Source organism: Vanessa atalanta, chromosome Z (assembly GCF_905147765.1).
Source record: "Vanessa atalanta chromosome Z, ilVanAtal1.2, whole genome shotgun sequence".
In the NCBI taxonomy this organism is placed as follows: Eukaryota; Metazoa; Arthropoda; class Insecta; order Lepidoptera; family Nymphalidae; genus Vanessa; species Vanessa atalanta.
In genome coordinates, this window is record NC_061902.1 from 624179 (window position 1) to 644629 (window position 20451).

Sequence of the window (20451 nt, forward strand, 5' to 3'; positions counted from 1 at the left end):
ATACTAAACTAAACGCTTTGAATAATTTTGACTCTTGTACTTATACTACACGAGTTTTAGGAATTCTATGTAGCGTGGATTTTTTTCAAATAACGGACTGAATTATTTGATTATTATTAATAAGATTACTCGTATAAAAAACTTCGCTACGAATATTTATTGTGACGAAATATAAGTGCCCATGTAATGTACTCTTCACCCAATATAAGCTAACTAAAAATCTATTATAATAATTGGAGCTTATTCCAAGTCAATCACAGACAAAAAGTATAGAAACCTCTCGAATAAAAATATTAACGTAACAAATGCCATAGAGAAAAATGTTATTAATTTTCCACTAAGTATATTAAAATTTTTGAACGATCCCACGATTTCAAACCTTATGTATTTGAAATCTGTGTTTTTTAGAAAAATACCTCATGTGCTATGTGCTCGTTATGTGCATGTGAATTTATTTTCGCCCTATAAAGTGTGAATAATAAATAATACAACGTAAAATTTAAATTCATATGAAAAGTTAACAGTGTGGGTAGAGCCAAAAAAAATCCCATTTTTTTTTAAGTTAATCATATCGTTATTATTTGTAAAAAAAATATTAAACATCCCAATTAAATTTGCAAGAGTGATACAAAAATGATTAGACTATCCATAGACTATTAATAGAGCAGCGAGGTGATGAGAAGTTGCCCGCGGCCGCCATCTTGTGGTCATCAAACGTCAGCCAACACGGCGGTAATTAGTTTTCGGTTCTCTAGCGGTCACGAGCATTCCGACGTATTCGAGTTGTCGACTCATCTAGCTTATCTGTAGATATACAGGTGTTTTTGTATGGTATTTCTTTACAAATACATTTGATTAAAATATTGTTTGAACACGATGGTAGGTGTCCAGATAAAAAATACATACTTCATGTAGGTATGTGAATAAAATAATCACGGCTTTTAATTTTATTGGTTTTATTGTAATACGAAAGGTTATAAGCGATTAGAAAATGAAATAAACATGTTACATTTTATAATATTCACCATTAAAATATGTAAAAGTAAACTCGTAACAATATTTACATTGTTTTTACTTTGATCTTAAGACTTAGATTGTGACTTATGATGGTAACGTAATAAACAAATGTGTTTTAAATAAATAAATAAATACTCACGACAGCAAATAACTTAAATCATTAAAGTACGAGCGATTCCTGTACATTCAGTCTGTATAGGCACCGCTGATATGTTAATGTTTTAAGTTATTTAAGGACGTCAGTTATCTCAAAATGAACTGACTAAAATACCTACAAAACTCATTTTAAAAAAACACGTAAAAAAAAGTTTTCGTGGGATTTATAATATCGGGAAATAAAGAAAAAAAAGTAAAGGTATAGGTGTATTTAGTGAAAATCTAAAAAAGGAACTATTGAAGAACGTGCTAACCTATCTTACAATAGACAATATTTCTTTTTTTAATTTAAACGTATATGTTACTCTCACAATAATAAACTGATATTAGCCCCGGGAGCTGATGATAAACTATCATCGTAATCGCTACGCCTTGTCTATTGCGAATACATTTCGCAAAACAAATCTGAAAGGTAAATGTTCCTACGAGTGAATCGAAACACTACTATTTACCAAGACTTAATATCAGGTCACATAAGTCGAGTCATCTTCGTCTAAACGCAGCCGCGAGCCCGCATCAGTGCCGTCGATTTCTCCCGCCCTTTCATTAGTCGCCAAAGAATTCGCCCCGAGTGAGAGCTATTACTTTACATCGTTCCCTTCGACGTGAATTTAGAGAATTTGCACGGTTTTTAAATAAAATAGAACTTAAGGAATATAAAAATGTCTTCGAATTTTTTTTTTTTATGTTGGATGTTCAAACTCCGTAATAGGATTTTCAAGTATTTTGTTTTATATTTGGGATTCAATTTTGAATTTGGAATATAATAACTACACCATATTTTTCTTGAAAAATAACAGAAAATACTATTTATCAATGTTCGTGAGACAGCAAATAGAGTTATTTTCCGCACTTAAGCGAACTTAAATGAGCAAATTATATAACTTAGTTTACGCCACTTTGTGGTGTAGCAAAAAGTTTCTTCTGAACAGTTTTCTGTCTTTTTACTGACATTTTGCATCGCTTACTCGTTACTGACAAATTCTATCTGCATGAATATATATTATCATTTTTTGAATTAAGTTGGACAAAAAAAACAAAGAGAAAATAAAAATTACAGAAATATGATTATATATTAATGTGTTAAACAATAAATATTATGTGTTATCATATTATATATATATATATATATATATATATATATTATATATTATATACGAGTTTATTTTAATCGTACCTATATATAAAAGGAATGTTACATCATTATTATTATTATGAGCTCGCCTGGAATCGATTGCAAGCGCCAACATATACATTGTGTTAAATGTCCTAGGACAGCAGCAGGACATTCAGCATAGTCTTCAGGAAAACGCTTAAAGCTTTTCATCAAGCTGCTACAACACCAGTTTGTTGATACACATGTGGCAGAATATTCGACATACGACATATTTCCTCACGATGTCTTCCCTTACCACGTCATGATAATTCACTATAACTTGTCCTAGTTTGAACACCCATTTTCTTTTACTAAGCTACCACAGATCTAACTAAATTAATCAATTAAAATTATATATTGAGCGTGTGTCTGTTTTTCGTAAAACCAGTAAGTTAACATATTTGATTGCGTGCTTTATGACAACTAAGACGCGAGAACAAATCAGTTAAAATTAAAATGTCAATTCTAGAAGCTTAAGCCAAGCCGTGACTCACGTGATAAATATATATTTTTTTTATTAATGACGCGAAATACTTTTGTTTTTATGAAGCATTTAACGTTATATCTACTTTTAGAAGAAAGAACGCGTGTGTGTCTCTTTTATACATATGTATTTATTTTCCTTTCAACATCATTCGGTTTCAACGTCAGGTACATATAGAAACTTTGCAGTCACATTCAACATTCAGTTTACGCTCTTATCAAGGACAAACTTCTATTACAAATTACTTCAAAAACATTTTTATAGTGTTTTTCGTTGAGGAGAAGCATTGGAGGAGTATAACGTATATTTAGCCTAATTTTTTTTGTTAATGATTTCCATTGCCTATCGTTAAAAATTATGTTTGTTTAAACGATTTCATATTTAATACAAAAATTATTGAATTCATAAATTTGCCTTATTCTTTTTTATTTTTATATAATGATGTACGAAAATAACGTGTTTAACGATAATATATATCTGAGCATTCGGGTGCATTTATTAAGTTGCTCTAAACATTTATCCGTTAGACTTTCAAAATCGCTGATTGGTCCTCACGTTATAATACCTAATTATGCCAAAAACCTGTCAAATAACAACTTCGCGTGGAATTATTTATGATAATGCAAAAATAGTTATTCGATTCCAGTTAAAATATCATACATTTATTCGTAAAACTATATATGAACACTAAGAATTCCATATATAAAAACATAATGCCCATGAATAATATGGTAAATATTTACCAGAGTATTTAAATACAAAGGAAGTTGCGTTAATTCCTTTCTTCATTGCAGGTAATTACTGCGTTTAATTATTACGAGTGAATGGGCGTGTCTATTTCCAATTTCTTATTATTGCATATTCAAATTCCATTCCGTTTACATTGATTCAATATCTCTGCAAACTATCACAAGTCATTGTTCGAATTTCAAATATTTGTAAACGAGTAATAAGTAACTACTCCGTGCTGAACTTGTTCTTATAGTCAAAGTTAACGCTTTAATATAGATTTGAAATAATAAAATCTCTAAGAATAATAGCCGATGCGGTGCCTACTTTTTGTGAACCCCCGATTATATATAACAGCGATTAAGAAAATAATAACAATCAATAATTAACATTTCCTGCTACCGGAGTTCCCGCTATTTAATTAGTAAACTTGACTCGTAACAAACTACCTAACAAGCCATAAAACATGCGGATTATTGAAAAAGAATAATATAAAAAGCAAACAAAATGGCCGACATTACCTGCGCGCGCCACTCTACCTTTAGAATTTTTTCGGCGCGGGAGCGCGCAGCCCGACAGATAAAACCCTGTCGTGGACACGAGTAAGACAAAAGCGACCTTTATAGTAGTTTATTTTTGATTACAATCGTCCACTTTATTCATTTGAGCGTGCGACAAACTCTTGTATTTATTTTAATGTATTTGTTTTTGTTTTATTTTTAGTATGAGAATCATTTTTTGGAACGTTCCGAAACCAATATTTTTGATACGAAATATTGTCTACGCCAAACAGGCATACCTCGGAATTTCTTCTATGGAAGTTATGATGTACAAACACCGGCTCTGCCACATTTACACGACAGAGAACTTTAAATGTGATTTTAAATTATTCGAATTTTATTCATGTTTATTTCAGTATTTTTAATTTAAAAATGTTTGTTTAGTAATGTTTTAATACATGCATAACATAATAACATTAAAAAGTACCAAGGACTATTTCTATGAATGCTTATACCTACTGTGAAAATAGTTTTCAACAAAACATGATATTTCGTGAAGTTGTTTCGTGTACAGTTAATAAATCCTGTCCAAAGTTACACCGACTCGTAATTTTTCTTTAAAAAAATATCCATTTAAGTATAAGGTTCGCTCCCACAATGCGATTCGCGTTTAGATTTCGTTCGGAATCTCCGAGCGCAAAAAAGATCTTTAGTGGCAAGCGTGTGAATACAAGACGGGCTTTTGTCCGCGAGTCCGTCGTCGCGCGCCCCGCCACTGCTGGAGTGCATCAGCTGGCACCGGATCACTATCGTTTCGAATCTGAATACAGCTCCATCTCAGTCACTGGTTATTGTTTCTATCACTGATGCTGCAAAAATGCAGTATGCGAAGTCTCATTTGGCATGTCAATACTCTCACTGTCTCGGATGTTTGAATAGCCTTATTACAATTAATATATGTTAAAACACAACAAGTCACACCGCACTGAATAATAATGTGGCATAGAGATATTAGCTATTAAAATATTTGTGATCATTTACATACTTTTATCGAAATACGTTTCGAAAATTATATCTCAGGGCTAAGACTTCAGATCTAATAACATAGAGACAATATATTCAAACGTAATTTACTGCATTTTAAAATGGTACTTATTTGTTATTCATCGACAAAGTATACGTAGCCGCGAGGTCTAAATGAGGGGTCCGGGGTGAAGAGGGCGGGGCAAGAAGCCATCATTCCACGAATATTTGGCATTACCATGTGAATTGCTTCGCTCTTCTGAAGAACATGCAACGGGATGCATATCTCGAGACATACTTAGCATAACACTGGATTTGTTTGCGTCGTACGTCCCTTGTCATATTTATCTGCAGTAGATTAAAGGATTTTATTTTTACCACAAGAATATTTTATCACGTGCAAATGTTGTAATCGAGGAAAATAATACGCAAAAACTTGTTTAACTCGAACTTGTGCTTACAAAGTGCGATTAAAGATTAAATTGAATTAAGACATTTCACCTGAATTTAATTGTTTCCACATGTGAAATTATATTTAACCCGCCGAGAACATTACGAGTTCCGTCGACACATTACTATCAAAAATACTTTACCTGACGTTATTTATGATAAACTGATACTGATAGGGACTGTTGGTGATTAAGTGAATAGATTCTTCAAAGTATCTACTCTGCTTTGCTTCTAAGTCATTAGGAACCATAATTGTGTAACGAAGATTTATCTGGATTCGATTATTAAGGTTATTTATTAGAAAATTTAAGAAATAAATTAAATTATAATCTTAAATCAAATTAAAAATATGTAAAAAAAAATTAACTTATCTCATACATACATCATAAAAATATGTTGAGAGAAAAAAATAACGAAATGCCTAATTCTTAAATAAAAAAAACGAGCAGCGAGTGTTACCCGATGTGAGATGCGTTATCTGAAACGAGTAATGATCGTTGAAAAATAACAAATCTTACTATTCCCTTCCCGGCTCGCTACGATTACAACGAACTGTCGGGGGTAGCAGATGCCTCATATTTAATATCTAACATTTCTGTTATAAAAAACTTCTTCACATCGTTATTTATTTATCATATTAAACAACACTGCATATTATTCTATTAAAATTCGATCTTATTAATGAGGTTATTCCGTCGAAAATGGCTGTCAAAGGCCACAGTCTCCTCCAGACCGCGCATCATAAAGACTGGCCCTCGCGCAGTGGGGTACGGCCCGAGACCCAAGAATGCATTTTTTATTACTAACATTTATGATACACCGCAATTATCAGTTTAATATGTTTTATATTAATGACAAGGAACATAATTTTTAATGACTCTAGGTGGCGGCTTCGTCTGTCAGCTCCATCGAACACGTTGGTTTAATTTCTCTTGTTAAAACGTCCAAGATACTCAACGCATGCTTACAAATTGTCTCAGTTAGTTGATTTACTTTAGGGTGGCAATACTACAAACAATTGACGAATTTAAGGAACACTATTATAATCCTTTTGTTTTAAAATGAATAGAGTCGAGTGCCTATAAAATATGAAAGATCTTGAAGTAATCCATCGCAACGACTTATCTCTAATCCGCATTATATTTAGAGCCCTGGAAATATAGATTAAATTCTCAATGTAGTTAACTATTTCAGTATACGAATGGATTAAAATCACTTTAATCAAAGTTTCTTATATATATGTGTTCAGTTTTGTAAATTATCAAAAAAACTACAACTTTATTTGCAATATAATTTAAAGTTTTATCTACAAATTCGACAAGTTACATTGTTTAACATGATAGAATTACCATAATGTATCCTAAACGCGGCTGAGGTGGGAGACGCGTTTAGGAGCAGCGGGCGCCCGGTACCTGCGCGTCTGCGCGGCGAACACAATACAAGAAATCAAAACGTCATTGTGCCAACACAAAGCAGTCAAGTGGTTCGAAGGGCTTTTGTTGTAGATAGAGGAGCCAAGGATCCGGGAGTTTCCTAGTGCGGACGCGACGTTGCCAACGCCTCGTCTCTATGGAATACACCAAAATGCACCTTGTCCTATACTTTAACGATATATTTTATAAATTAAGGCAACTGTAAAGGAGCTCTACATATAATAATATTTTGTTATATATTCAAAGAATTGCGTATAAACTGTTATATATATGTAAAATAATAATGTTCTTATTTCATATTGTACTTGCAATTTGCATTTGCCAGTTATCATTATACGTTATAAAACATAATAAGATCTATTAACTCTACTAATTGTTTGCGTTACTAGTAAGCCTAATAAATTGGTTCATTTAGTTATTGTTAACTAACGGAGGTCAAATGACAATAGGTTTAGACTAGCTTCCTGATCTGGATTATAGTAAAGCAGCATTAAGAACTTACCAGTAATTACTTGAAAGGAGAATTAACGAATATTCTTCTCAGTAGCCTGTTATACTGTCTCTATAATAAAAAAAAACAGATATTATTAAATAATCTTCTCACTCCATTAATTTATTAAACTTATCTTATATTATAAGCAAGTATAGCATTTTTTTAAATTAATATATCTTTATACCGTAAACTTTAACAATATTATATTCTAACTAAGCTTCAGTCCTGGAATGCGAAGCGAACTAAGGCTTTACCGCAAACTAAAATATTTTCATAACACTCGACACACGACTCTAAATCTAACAATACATGCATTGCGGCGTATATTGCTATAACTCTTAAAATAAATCAGAGTACCAGCAATGGTGACTGAAAACACATTCAGCAGTCTCTCGGTCGTTCAGTGAGAGCACCGCGCTCCGTATTCGACTTTCGTAAAGAGTTCAACGCGTGTACTTCTCGATAAATAAACTTAAAAATATAAATACTCTACTACTACTATCTACTAAATACTTAAGCAAATAAAATCTTATGCATATCTTAGTTATCTTATTTTCTCACTTGGACAGGGTTCACATTTTTTATATAAGAAAATAGTTATCTCGTACATTTGTAGAGATGGATTTGAATATAGAATACATTAAGGGCCTGTTGTCCGTTACATTAGGCTTGATATGAAAAATATTTGCATTCAATTATATCGTACAATAATTAAATTTATCACGATCGTTTTAATCTTTACGAAATCAAATTCGATAAATGTATATTCGGTACAGTGCTGTGGTAAAAAAATATCTCAAGTCATCCGCGTACAGCGTCCGCGGCATATTAATTGCTCGGCCGACGTTAGATCGGATCACAGCCTCCACAAAAACCTCTGAGGCCTGAGGTCCAGTTTCACAGAGTTCAATTATTATTCGTATCAGTCCTAGCACGGGCTACAATGCGTACTTATTAAACTTTTGTTACGTGGCTTTTTTTCTGTCAGCGAAGCGACTCCGACGCATACCTGCGTTTACCTGTGTACCTTACTTTACCTGTGTGCGTGTTTCTACGCTTACCTGTGCTTGTAGGAGGGCAAAACGATTTTCCATAGACCTCTAAATAATTAGAATCGCTGTTTCTATTTAAGCATCATAAGGAAAACTTTCGTAAGAACTTAAATATACCATTTAGTATTTACTTTGATGCACTTAGTTTATTATATCAAGATGATCTCATTATATTAGTACATATAATTAAAATAAAATTTAGGCTTGTACGCTTTATTAATTTAAAATAATCTTTATTTATTAAGTCAAAAATACTTAAATTGAGTTATAAGATATGATCCAAATTTAAATAATAATAATTACAATGTTTGGTTTAGGATTATTGCTACATTATCAAGATATAAATTATTATATAATTTACAATAACTTTTATTCAGGGAAATATATATATTATTTAAATGACAATTTAAAAAGAGACAAATGTAAAAACAAATAAATTTCCCGCCAAAAAAAATATCAGTATCGGTCGCTCTGTTTATGTATATCTCTATGGCGGCGCCCGCGCACGGTGAGGTTCGAAAACCGGGCGGGCCAGTCCACGATGGAAGGTTGCGGCGGTCGGTAGTGGGCCGTGTACGTCGCGAGTGATGTCGCAGCATGTTGGCTGCTCGTGCCTTGTTGTGGTGCCTGTGCGCGGTCGGCGCGCTGGCGCCGCTGTCGGGGGTGAGCGCGGCGCGCGCTCGCCGCCTGCACCATGTTGTGCCCGCTCGGCACAAGCACTCCGAGTTCGTCAAAGGAAAGAGTAAGTGCCCGCCGCGACTAGGATCCCGGTGCTGCTTGGATTATCCCAACGATCTCGTCGATTCGTCCTTGCGAAGTCGTAGTATCGGTTATAGTTTCCGTTCTTGTTTACGTGTGGTACAAATTTCGATATAATATATAATCGTGTAAAAACAAACAAAATAAATTGTCCAATTCAGAGCCATATACATAATATCATAAAACATTTAGGTTAAATAACGACTCGTTGCGAGCTAATCGCTGGAATAAAATAAACAGAGCTTATCTCGGACTAACAAACGTAGGTTTGTATAGTTTGTAAGGCGGAATGAGGTTCAGCGACAGGCGCTAGTGCCGGCTAGGCGAGGCTCCACAATTACGTACCATTATACCTTCGACAGGGATATTGTTTTCAAAGACAATCACTCTCAGCGTCCAGTCCGGTTCTTTGAAAAGGTTCAAAATGAAAGCAAGGTGCGCGTGGGTGCATTATTCGCAAGCACTCGAGCCATAAAGGACGGCGTTCTTAAAATACGGTTCGTGAATAAGGAAAAATTATTAACATCGTGTTGTCGATTTTGCAACTTGTTACACCTACGATGTTCTCGACATTACTGTTAATTTATTGAAATAATAAAAAAACAATACTTTAAGAAAAGCAATTCATTCCTATTAATTTCGACATCATACCTTCATATTTCGAAAAATAAGATTTATGTTTTTGTAAATGATTGAATGAGACACAGTTTCGCTGGTGATATCTTCATAGCATCCCTCACTGCTGCACCTCCCTGAGTGTGACTTAGCAAACAATTAGCGCGCCCAGCACGCCTAACAGCTTAGACCTCGCTTCGGTGCCGCTCGCTAACGAGCATAACAAAATGAAATTCAATAACTCAAAGGCATTGTTCATACACACATTTCTACTTCAATAAGTGTTTGTTACAATTTAATACGACTATCGATTTTCTTTTATAAATAATAATTAAATAAAAGGTTTGTGTTAGTGTCGAAATAAGAAATGCATGTGTGTCAATGTGTAAAGCTACTCTTGTGTGGGTTTATATGTGTAAATGTATCATAATCATGTATGTGTGAACACTGGCGCCTACGCAGTAAACGTTCTCCAATAAAAATGAACTAGATCTCAATGCTTAAATTTATAACTTTTGAATTATACTAACTATTCAGAAACTGATTAACAAAATGTTTCTTCTTGACTTAGACTGTTAACATTACAGAGCCGAAAACTTTGTCTTTTCTCTCTCTTTCTCTCTTCTCCGTATTCACACAGAAACTACGAATACAATCCTACCAGCAGAGCCTTTAAAGCTTTGGCATAAACTTTACTGTAATTAGGGTAAAATTATCAAGAAGCTTTCCAAGCGAACATTGTAAAAACAATAAGATATTTATATTAAATATTTATATATATCCTAAACATATATTCACATATTAGCATATTATAAACAGGCGGAAGACATATATTTCATAAATTTTTATATTCGGGATATTTTATATTTGTGTATATCTTATTTAAAGGTAACATAATATGATGCTGTAGAACTCTTAGTGTTAAGTTTTGTTAATTAATTAATTTTATATTAATAAAACATTAATAAACAAACTATTTTATTTAATACAAGATTATATAGATTATAAATACCATGGAGATAATATTAGTTGATTTTTAAGCAGGATATTTAAATTTAATTCCATATAATTAACATACCTGTGTGATTTAATTGGTGAAAAAGAGTTATTATTGAGTTTCTCGCTGATTCTTCGCGGTATAATCAACATTCCAAAACTGGTTAAATTTAATTATATATTTTATAATTTAATTTCAAAAGTTCCTGTATGCGCCTACTTAAATGAATAAGGTTTTATTCTGATTACAAACGCACAAAGTGTAGACGGGTACCTAGATTGCTTTCATAAAGATATATAAAATTGTTTGCTAAATAATATAATTCGACTAAGAATTATTTAAGAAAATTAATTTATGACCTCTCTCAGCCACAGCGTTGTAAGTAATATTATATCTCGCTAAGGTCAAAATATGTTTGGGTTACTACAATTTCGGTTCATGTATTAGGGTTTCAAAGCGCCATTGTTTCTTTAAATGTTTTTTATTTAAAAATGATTACATACTCTTAACATTATTATAAGTAGTACAAGAAGAGGCAAGTTAGAGATAAAACTATTAAAAATAACTATTATAGTGGCATCTAGATGTCATTTTATCTCCATTCTATAGTTAGTATTGTCAACATTTGTAATGATAAAAATGTTTTGCAAGTTCTGTGTTTGTAATCATAGGAAACTTTTGTCACCAACACTAGTTGACAGCTCAAATTCATATAAACAATTTATATTGACATAGCTTCATGACTACGAAGTAAACTTTAAAAAAAAAAAAAACGAACGTGTGATCTTGTTAATAAAAATTAAATTATAAATAGTAGTTTGTTCTTAATTATATCTATTGCTTGAAAACTCAAATTGATCGTTTAGTGAGAGTAATACCCACATCGTAAACTTGTTTTAGATGCGGATGATTAAAAAGATATCAGAAACACGTTTTCTACAATGCTATTAGAGACGGTACGTAAGTCGAAAAATAATCAACAGCTTATTCATTTCTGCTCAACTACTAACGTATTATGTAATATTATTACTTGACATTTTATGTACACATTATTATCATATTAGCGGCCAATCGCTGATAGCAGAAAGGAATAAAGTATCTTAGCATTTATAAGTTTATCCGTTTGATAAATTAATCTTGAGGAATTATTTATAAGATTTTATAGTTGGGCGTTGTGGAATAAATCTATGCGTCTCATTTATAGTCAGTACATAGATCAGTTTTAAATTCAATAATCTTTTTTTTAATATCCAGCCAAAGTTACTAATAGAGTTTGAATAAGTATTATTCCTTTCCTTTGTAAATATAATTGTATACAAATGGTAAACGTTATCAAGTAAGCGGAAGCAAAGCTCTAAATGGATACAAATACTATTATTACTATTTCCGTGTCTTATTATAAGATATAATCAATTAAAAAAATATATTCTATTAAAATGTTACACTACGTTTAATAAGGCCACCCCTTGTTCGCTAAGTTTATTAGTATTTAATCATTTTGAAATCTTAATAGTACCGAATCACTTCGAATAATTTAAACGCTTCGTCAAAAACTAACATAAATAAGTCTTAAAGCGGTTCTAATAAATTAGTTTATCAAAATATCTTGATTAAAAATTATTTATTACGGAATTTACAGTATGCGTTTAATTTCAAAGTCAATCAATTCTAATGAGATGCGAGATTCTATAAGTCACGGAGTTTTTTGACCCGAATAGTTCCGTGTTAAGTATCAAATGTCGAAATAATGTATCCAAGATTTTGAATAACCGGAAAACATCTTCAACTCTGCTCCGGGCCAGTAATGATCGGCTATGAGATTCTATAATTAAATATTTATCATAAATATCGCGTTAAGTTATAAATTTCTTTATTTTAGTTAGCTTTCGAAAAGCACTCAAATACACTTTTGTGACATATGATATTGTAATAAAAATACTAAATGTTTTTTTCAGGGACTCGAAATTAAATACATAAATTATAAACTAAGTACTAAATAATATTATATTTTTAATTTTATATATGTTTTATTCTATATTTTAATAATTTTTTTCTTATTTAAAAACCGTTTAGTAGAAAACGTTTACGACAACAAAAGTACATCGAATGACTATATGTCATATAGAATTATATCTGAGTTATAATAAAAAAAACATAATTATGTTTTTATAAGAAATATTTTAAAATAACGACACGTAACACAGGCGGAGAGTGAGATAGAAAATATTGTTAGAACATTGATTATTAATGGATATAATTATTAAAACTTGTTCGGAAATTAAATAATTATGTTTCGAAATATGCAAATAGTGTCATCAATGAACCGCATTCAGACGCTTCGCGTATTATCATATCTAGTTATACTGATGCGTTTTTTCGATTCTCCATTCACATATTCGACAAGATTTATATTATCGAACACTGTCAGAATATTATCGTTTAGTAAAAAGAATAAGAGTAATAACAATTTTATTAATATAATATATAAATCTTATCAATATCCTCAAAGTGGAAAAAGATTAAAAGAAAATAAAACAATATACATTTGTTAAAAATGCAAACTCATAAAAGTTATTAATCAGAACGTGATTCCCTTATGAATGAATTGTATCGTTATGTTTCAAATGTCTTAATGTAAAAATTGTCTCAATCAAACATAGTTTGATTTCTCTATGTCTCTTAACGTTGTTATAAAACCAACAGATACCGATAAGTTATTAATCTGTATTTTATTAAATTAATAGCAAAGTTATTTAAAAAGTTCGCTTATAATAAATAGTCCGCGTCTCTTTTCCCGAGTAGGAATGTTAACACGCCCTACGAGCTAGCGAGCACAATAAGGAACTGTAGTGAAAGGCTGCGTTGCCCGAATGAAATGTTAGTGGATCAAAACTGGTTCCAATGCTTCAGAATGTAAGTAACTGGATAAAAACATTGGCCTGAGACAAACCAGTCCCCGAGCTTTACACGCTGAGCATCCACAGTGAGTAGAGACGCTCGCTGCGCGGCGAAGGGAGAGGCACACACTGGGCACTGAGGAAATTGCAACAATATTTCCTGCCCTATTACTGCCTGCCTTCATGATTACAGGAAATAGTTTTATTCGTACATATTTTGAATTCACGTCATTTTTGACATCGAACGTCGACGAACCTTTTTAGTTACGGTGTATGGTGACTTTTTATTTTTACGCAGTCCCGTGCAAACTAACCGTTTTCGCTTTTATCTGCTCTGCATCGGTGATTGAACGGAGGCAGCGAGCGCGTCGCTACTTCCACATCAATACTATCACTTGTGTCATCGGCTGTGCAACTGGGTCGACCGGACACCAGATTTCTACTACCCACGCGATAAGCGACCAAATCCAACAGTCATAAATTTTGAACATGTTCCGCACTATCCAGCATCGTTTGAAGTTGGTTATGTTATGACGTGGGCGTGGACACGGTGCCACGGCCAAATAATGAAGGCATTAAATCTACTTCACAAAAGCAGAATTTATTTTTAATATCATAATAATCATACCGGGTAACAAAGACACGATTACCAATGTCAAGGTTTGATAATATGTTTTTACAATTCTGTAAGATTAGGTGAAGTTTAGAAACGGAAACACAAATATTACCTATGAAATAGATTATTTATATATGACGATTCATTTTTTTTTCTTTCGTTTCTTTCCATATTATAAAAATCATATTCGAAAAGTAGGTTTGGTATTGACTCTTAGACAAACTTAACTGAACGATATTTCATTGCTATAACATTATAAACAAATAAGGAACATACAGACGATCCTATATGAGGATTACAGAAATAAATAGACTATTATAACTCTCCTGTTTGCTTCGTCGTGGTCTGGTAAAAATACTCAAATGTAAATAAAAGGTATGATACCTTGACAGAATAGCGCAGATAAGACAATGAACACAACAAGAAATAACTCAGTTAAATAATATTTCTCGGAGATTAATCTCTAAAACACAAAGGACTCAAATACTTGAAATCGGCAATAAGACCAACGAAATTACCTGAATTTCGAGTCAACAACGTATCGAATGACGTCGTGGTGGACTCACGACACTCGACGTAACAATGCGACTCAAAAAATCTTTTGTTATCCGAAGCAGGTAAACTTTATTAACACAAACAATAGTTTGGGATTTAGAACACTTTAAGTAGAAACTCTTAAATATCTATTTACGGAATCTCGAATACGTTCGGAATAATTTTATGTTTTAGACTTCTATTTGAACACTCACCGAATATTCGAATAATATTTTTTGATGACATCGCGGCTGTAATTTATTACTTGTTATATATTTTACTTCAAAGCACATCCAGATCTAATTTTATATCATTTACAAAACGTCTAAGTAATAAATATTTGCTCCCGAAAAACTTGATTGTGTTCAAATGTTTAAAACTAAGAAAACATTTAAAACAAAAATAGCAAGCTAACCTAGCTATTTGCATTATAAAAATAAACTGTCTAACGAATAATGTTGAATAGGACACCAATTCGTTTACATACACGCATTTGTTTTACATCTTAATTCCGTGTAACATAACAAAGCGGCATTGTAGGCTATTTTCATACTTTAATCACAAATAGCGGTGTTACGTGTAGCGTAGTAGAGAAAACTGGCTTCGGTGCCGTCAGCCCGCCCACATGGTACCGCCTCCTCACTCCACGCGCCTCTTCTCTCCACTCGCTTTCCGCTATCCGCTCGTCGCTCGACGCTTATCGCTGACCGCCCACCATTCTCCGCTAGCTGCCATCGACAGCATACGTTTTCATGCCTTATTTGGACAAAGTGAATGTATCACTTCACATGTTATAAATTGAGTCAAATAGTATACAATGTAATATAATGATATATAATTATATATAATGACGAATATTATACTTAAAAATTTCTTAAGTGGTGAAATTTTTAAATTCTCTGCAAATTATTTATTTTTGGTGATATTTTTATTAAAAGGTATTTTTCTTCTTTTACAGTTTGCATTGGCACCAATGGTCGGATGTCAGTGCCTTCGAATCGCGACACGCATTACAGAAATTTGCGCGATCGCTTCACCAACTGCACGTACGTCGATGGCAATCTAGAACTGACATGGCTTCAGAACGAAACTATGGACTTGTCGTTCTTGCAACACATCAGAGAAGTGACCGGCTATGTACTTATTTCGTACGTCAGAGTAGCACAAATCATTCTTCCGCAATTACAAATCATTCGCGGTCGAACACTATTTAAATTGAAAGTCCGAGAAGAAGAATTCGCTATGCTGGTCACTATGTCGTCCGCCCTTACACTAGAACTCCCCGCGTTGCGCGATGTCTTGCGGGGTAGTGTAGGCATTTATAATAACTATAATCTGTGCCATGTCAAAACTATTAATTGGGATGAAATTATAACGGGTATAAATGCAACCTACGTATTCGTGTATAGCTTTAACGTACCTGAGAGAGAATGTCCGCCTTGTCATCCGAGCTGCGAAGCTGGTTGTTGGGGCGACGGAGCCCATAATTGCCAAAAATTTTCGAAGACTAATTGCAGTCCGCAGTGCGCTCAAGGACGTTGTTTCGGACCTAACCCTCGGGATTGTTGCAATACATTCTGCGCTGGAGGTTGCACGGGTCCATTGCCGAGTCAATGCCTTGCCTGTCGTAATTTCTATGACGAAGGGACGTGTTCTCAAGAATGCCCGCCAATGCAAAAATATAACCCCACTACTTATTCCTGGGAGCCAAACCCAGACGGGAAATATGCTTATGGTGCAACTTGTGTAAGAAACTGCCCTGAACATTTGTTAAAAGACAACGGAGCGTGTGTGCGTAGCTGCCCTCCTAATAAAACTGCTGTCAACGGAGAGTGTATTCCTTGCAATGTGACTTGCCCGAAGACTTGCCGTTCTGAAAAACCTATTCACTCCGGAAACATTGAAAGTTTCAAAGATTGCACAATCATTGATGGTTCTATAGAAATTCTAGAGATGACTTTTACTGGATTTCAGCAGATTAATCCAGATTATTCATTTGGAGATCGTTACCCAAAAATGGAACCAAACGCTCTTGAGGTTTTCAATACAGTCCGAGAAGTAACCGGCTATTTGAATGTCCAAGCTCACCACCCGAATTTCACTAATCTCTCCTACTTTAGAAACTTAGAAGTAATTGGAGGACGACAAGTAGTCGAAAACTTGTTCGCCTCTCTTTACATTGTAAAAACTTCCTTGAAATCTCTTGGACTCAAATCTTTAAAAAGAGTAAATTCTGGCGCAATAGCGATTATGGAAAATAGACAGCTTTGTTTTGCTGAAAAAATTGCATGGAATAAGTTAGTTAAGTCCAAAGACCATAAACAGATAATTCAGAAGAATAGCGACGTAAGGAACTGTGGTGAGTGTATTATGCGTTGCGTTCTTTGTTGAGGATCCTCATTTAAATTTTTTAATTATAAGTACTGCATTTGCGAGGTTTAATATTTACTTAGCTCTAAATAATTCAGACTCTTGTTAAATTGCAAGCGAGTTATATTTTTTCAATATTATGGTACAAATGCTAACGATACTAACAGCTGGTTTATATTTTGCAAAGCGATTATTTCATTTTTGTTATTTATTTTTTTTTACCATCCTTTTTGTTTATCATATCATTCACGTTTTTTTTTTTTGTTTCATTTATTCCATTAACAGAAAAAGCCAATTTGGTGTGTGACACTGAATGTTCATCAGATGGTTGCTGGGGACCTGGACCAGACCAGTGCCTTTACTGCGAGAACTACAAATTCGGAGAAACATGCATTCAGAACTGCACAGTGCTTCCAGGGTTTGTATTTTCGATTAGGTGTCTTATATAAAATCTAAGATTATGAGAAATATTTGTTTTGTTTACTTATTGATTTATTTATTTTAGATGTTTATTCCAATAATGTATTTATGAAATAAAAATACATTTTTTTAAAAAAAAAAATAAAATGTTCTGCCCTTATCAGAAGATTCGCCGATTTCTTTCATTTTACACATAATTTAAACAAAGCCCTCCTCCAACAAAGAGGCAGACTAAGAAATAAGCAAATTAGCGCACCGTTTTTTAACATTTTAAGAGTTGTAAATTAAAAACGCAACTCAGTTTCTGACAGACCTTTTTTCTATAGTCATTCTTAATATCAATAATCGTAACTATTTAGTACCCAATACGGGATGTATTATATTCAATACCCAATACATCCCTTTATTCAAATCATAATGACGTCTCTTGCATTTGCATCGTTTTCAAAAGTTGTTTTTCATCTTCATTTAATAAATAAAACTATCTGAGCGTTATTTATAAAAAGTTAAATTAGCCTTTTTGTTCCGCTCAACCATTTTCTGTTTCTTGATAATTAGACATCTATTTTGGTTTAATGTCACATTAGGGTTAATACACAGACCAATTCATTTGTTTTATGAATTATAAAATTTAAGTGTCTCTCAAGATAAACGCTTTATAACAAAAGATGTTAAAATTTTTGCCATGTTCACTAATTATGTTGTACATTTGAAGCATTAAAAAGTAAGTTACATAAATGCTATTTTATTTCAGATTGTACAAGGCGGGTACGAAAATTTGTAAGCAGTGCCATGCTGAGTGTTTGGATGGATGTACTGGACCGACCAGGGCTAATTGTACTAAATGTAAGCACGTGCGTGATGGGCCATACTGTGTCGCTGTATGTCCGGCTTCTAGATATGCAACAGAGAATGGGACATGTCAACCCTGTCACCAGAACTGTTTCAATGGTTGCACGGGATCTAATAACACTGTAGGTGAGGGAGGTTGTAACTCTTGTAAGAAAGCTATAATCAGTGTAGAAGCAACTGTCGAAAGCTGTCTTAAAGAAAACGAACCCTGCCCTGATGGGTATTACAATGAGTGGGTTGGTAATGTAAAGCCTCTTGAAGGAAAAGTTAAAGTGGTGTGCAGAAAATGTCACCCACTGTGTTACAAATGTACCGGCTTTGGAATACATCAACAAGTGTGTCAAGTTTGCAATGGATTCAAACGAGGTGATCAATGTGAAGATGAGTGTCCCTCTGATCACTTCACAGATGACGTCAATCGCCTTTGTACTCCTTGTCATCACGAATGTAGAGGCTGTATTGGGCCATCATCAACGGATTGTATCAAATGCCAAAATTTAAAGATATTTCTCGGTGACTCAAATTCTAAAGAGTTCAATTGTACTGATAGCTGTCCTGGTGACATACCACATAAGATTTATTTTGACGAGCTCCTTCAAAATCCTATAGATGAGCCCTATTGTTCAGCATTAGCCAATGGCATTCCTAATATGGCCACGGCAAAGATATCAACAGTAATTGTGGTTATTCTGGTGTTAGCCCTCATATTACTAGTAATTCTTGCTATAATTGGTTATACATGTAGGCAAAAGGCAAAGGCTAAAAAAGAAGCCGTTAAAATGACTATGGTCCTTACTGGTTGTGAAGATAATGAACCACTACGACCAACTAATGTCAAGCCGAATCTAGCGAAATTAAGAATCGTTAAAGAAGCCGAACTTCGTAGGGGAGGAATGCTAGGTTTCGGTGCATTCGGTAAGGTTTATAAAGGAGTATGGGTTCCCGAAGGAGAAAATGTTAAAATACCAGTCGCTATCAAAGTCTTAAAAGAAGGTACAGGAGCGAATTCAAGTAAGGAATTTTTGGAAGAGGCGTATATAATGGCTAGCGTCGAACACCCAAATTTACTTCAATTGCTGGCTGTTTGCATGACTAATCAGATGATGCTAATTACGCAATTAATGCCTCTTGGTTGTTTACTGGACTATGTAAGGACATATAAAGAAAAAATTGGATCTAAAGCATTTTTAAATTGGTGTACTCAAATAGCTCGTGGTATGGCATATTTAGAAGAAAAAAGGTTAGTTCACAGAGACTTAGCGGCTAGAAATGTCTTAGTACAAACACCGAATTGTGTAAAAATTACTGATTTCGGATTGGCAAAGTTACTAGATATTAATGAAGATGAGTACAAAGCGGCTGGAGGTAAGATGCCTATAAAATGGCTGGCATTAGAATGCGTCCAGCATAGAATATTTACACATAAAAGTGACGTGTGGGCCTTTGGTGTAACTATTTGGGAAATCTTAAGCTATGGAGCAAGACCTTATGCTAACATATCAGCTAGAAATGTTCCAGAATTGATAGAAAACGGCTTGAAATTACCACAACCAAGCATTTGCACTTTGGACATTTATTGTATTATGGTTTCTTGTTGGATGCTCGATGCAGACAGTCGACCAACATTTAAACAACTTGCGGATACATTTGCTGAAATGGCACGCGATCCTGGCCGCTACCTGGTCATTCCTGGAGACAAATTTATGCGACTCCCATCTTATTCAACTCAGGTAAATAGAGCGTTGACTTTATAATATATCACATCAAATAACTAATAATCTAGCAAAAACATTCATAGACTTTGGCAGAGTAATTTTTTTTTTTTATGGCATTGGTTGGCGGACGTGCATATGGGCCTCCTGATGGTAAGTGGTCACCACCGCCCATAGACAAAGGCG

The 20451-nt window shown here is 33.7% G+C and overlaps 1 protein-coding gene across 2 annotated transcripts in view; it reads left to right on the forward strand.

The window, feature by feature from the left end:
• LOC125075758 (epidermal growth factor receptor) overlaps positions 1-20451 on the forward strand; it is a 100964-nt gene that overhangs the window by 77208 nt on the left and 3305 nt on the right. The window contains exons 1-4 of one of the 2 annotated variants that reach the window (XM_047687479.1): positions 9033-9235; positions 15870-17270; positions 17567-17699; positions 18456-20283. In XM_047687479.1, the coding sequence (XP_047543435.1) occupies positions 9091-9235; positions 15870-17270; positions 17567-17699; positions 18456-20283 (3507 nt within the window). In that variant the 5' untranslated portion in view covers positions 9033-9090. Of the gene's footprint in view, positions 1-9032; positions 9236-15869; positions 17271-17566; positions 17700-18455; positions 20284-20451 lie in introns of those variants that run through there. The other variant, XM_047687480.1, reaches the window with a different exon arrangement.